Source organism: Cynoglossus semilaevis, chromosome 13 (assembly GCF_000523025.1).
Source record: "Cynoglossus semilaevis isolate Cse_v1.0 chromosome 13, Cse_v1.0, whole genome shotgun sequence".
Classification (NCBI taxonomy): Eukaryota; Metazoa; Chordata; class Actinopteri; order Pleuronectiformes; family Cynoglossidae; genus Cynoglossus; species Cynoglossus semilaevis.
Genome location: NC_024319.1, coordinates 15232503 through 15234676, shown reverse-complemented (window position 1 = coordinate 15234676; position 2174 = coordinate 15232503). Strand labels below are relative to the sequence as shown.

Below are 2174 nucleotides of genomic sequence, written 5' to 3'. Positions count from 1 at the left end.
CCTCTCTCATCAGTGTAAAAAACATAAAGAACACTATATATATATATATATATATATATATATGTATGTATGTATATATATATATATATAGTCATTGTAACATCTTGGGTGTGTAAACAATAAAGTAGGTTAAAATATAGTATCAGTTAAAATATAACGTAATCAATAAAGCAGTTTTAATCTGCCGAGGATTCCCACTATATTCCCTGATTCCTGGTTAGTCATGAGAAATCCCGTCTCATCTGACTCCATTCCAGGAAAAACAAAACATTTCAGGTTAATTAGTGCTGACTGTGAAAAATGCCTTGCGTGTGGACGACTGTCAAACTTGTGTCAACCCAAGCCTAAATACTTCCTGCTGTACCCAGCTTCTCGACAACATCTCTGTGTGACTGAAGCAGCTGTGTCTGCCTGTGTGTGGGTGTGTGTGTGTGTGTGTGTGTGTGTGTGTGTGTGGACTGACCACAACTGGCTCTGTCCCGCTGCTCCTCCTGCTGTGTTGCCTTTTTTGAAACCTGCCTTTTCTTCTCTCTTTCTCTGTTTTCCTCCTGCCTCCGTCTACAGCTTGGCCTCGCAGTCCAACTTGCTGTTTGGCAGGGAGGACGGCCTCTGCTGGTACTGTACTCTCTGCACTTCAGTCACTCAGCTGTAGCAAACGCTGCTTTCCCAAAATATCTGCTGCTCAGAGGAACATCCAGCTGAGGGTCCAAACTTTAAACCAAAAACTTTGCTACTGGAAACAAAGGGAGGAAAAGTTTGGGAAAACCAGTTAGTTTGACGTCCAAAACTTTTTTTTTACAGGCAGAAATATAGACATGTACTTATTCTATAATCCTTTAAAAGAATTCAAACGTTTTTTTTTTCATAAGTAAAATACTTATTTTTAAAAAATAATTAAATTAATTTTTTTAAGGAAGGAAGAGCAAACAGATTAAATATCACAAGGATAGTATTTACTCTTTTGTCTAAATGGTAACAGTGAATAGAACTAAATGTAGAATGTAATATTTTCTTGTTCAAGAATGATTTCTTAAGCCTGAATTGGGCTTTATTTCATGCTAATAAGAAACTATTATTCATAATTCTTAACAATTATTCAATACATATATTAACAAATATAATAATAATATGATTGTACAAGAAATTATAGACTATAATATATAATCTCATACATCATACAGTACAGTGACGTACACACTAGTATTATAAAAATGTTAACAACAGGCTGAGATCCATATCTAAGTAGATTCACTCACACTTTTACTCATCCCTCTCCGTTGTTCTCAGGATGATAGATGAGATCTGAAGATAAAGCTTCACATTTCTCAAATAGTCCACACGGTTTATCATGTTTTGATCAAAATATTTGACAAATTGTCCAGATTATTCCAGCTTGTCTTCTGTTTATTTAACTACTGGACACGTATTTGCTTAGATTGGATCTCTGTTTAGATGTCCTGCCTTGTAGCCAACAAACACAGTTCCTAATGACTTCTACTCCATTTGTCCCTCAGTTTAACACGATGAAGTCAGCTCCTACTGGACTCCATCCCTGCCGGAGTTTTCATCTGGTTTTTATTAGCAGACTAATTTTGTCAATTAGAACTACATAAGTCCCTAGTTAGTCTTCATTTAGTTTTCTTCTTTGACGAAAGTTGAAGGTCGACAAATGAACACAACCTTTTATCCTTTTATCCTATCCTTTTTTTCCTTCTTATCCCAAATGTAAGAGAAACTAAGTTAATCTCATTTCATTTTAGTAAAACAAATGTTGGATTTGTTTTCTTTTACATTTGTATGAAACTTAAATGAAGGAACCACTGTCACATATGACATGTTTTCTGGAAACTAGGAAAATAGGGTTCAGAGTGAGTCGCCAACTTTCGACGAGTCAATTTGGAGTTTGGATCCTGTAGTAGAACGTATGCTGCAAATGAACAACAAAGGACTCATTTTAAATCGCAGTCATAGCATCAATAAATACATTAAGGTGAAAATAGGTTTAAAGTTTAGGTGCTACCAGGGTTAAGATGTTTTTTTAATTTACGTTCATAGCACAATATTTATTGTATCTGTTGAGCTTGTTCCTCAGTGAAGCAAAGCATTTTGGGAAACATGGCAGCATCATAGCACACTGCTCTGTACCTCGGTGTCTGCTTCTGGCTGTGCTCGCT

At 35.8% G+C, this 2174-nt stretch overlaps 1 protein-coding gene across 7 annotated transcripts in view; it reads left to right on the top strand.

Annotated features, from left to right (window-relative positions):
* The window catches only part of mef2d (myocyte enhancer factor 2d), a 92970-nt gene that overhangs the window by 83485 nt on the left and 7311 nt on the right, over window positions 1-2174 (top strand). For 2 of the 7 annotated variants that reach the window (XM_025061501.1, XM_017038037.2), the window contains one exon: window positions 565-615. The exons of the other annotated variants lie outside the window; for them this stretch is intronic. In XM_025061501.1, the coding sequence (XP_024917269.1) occupies window positions 565-615 (51 nt within the window). The remainder of the gene's footprint in view (window positions 1-564; window positions 616-2174) is intronic. 7 annotated transcript variants of the gene reach the window in all.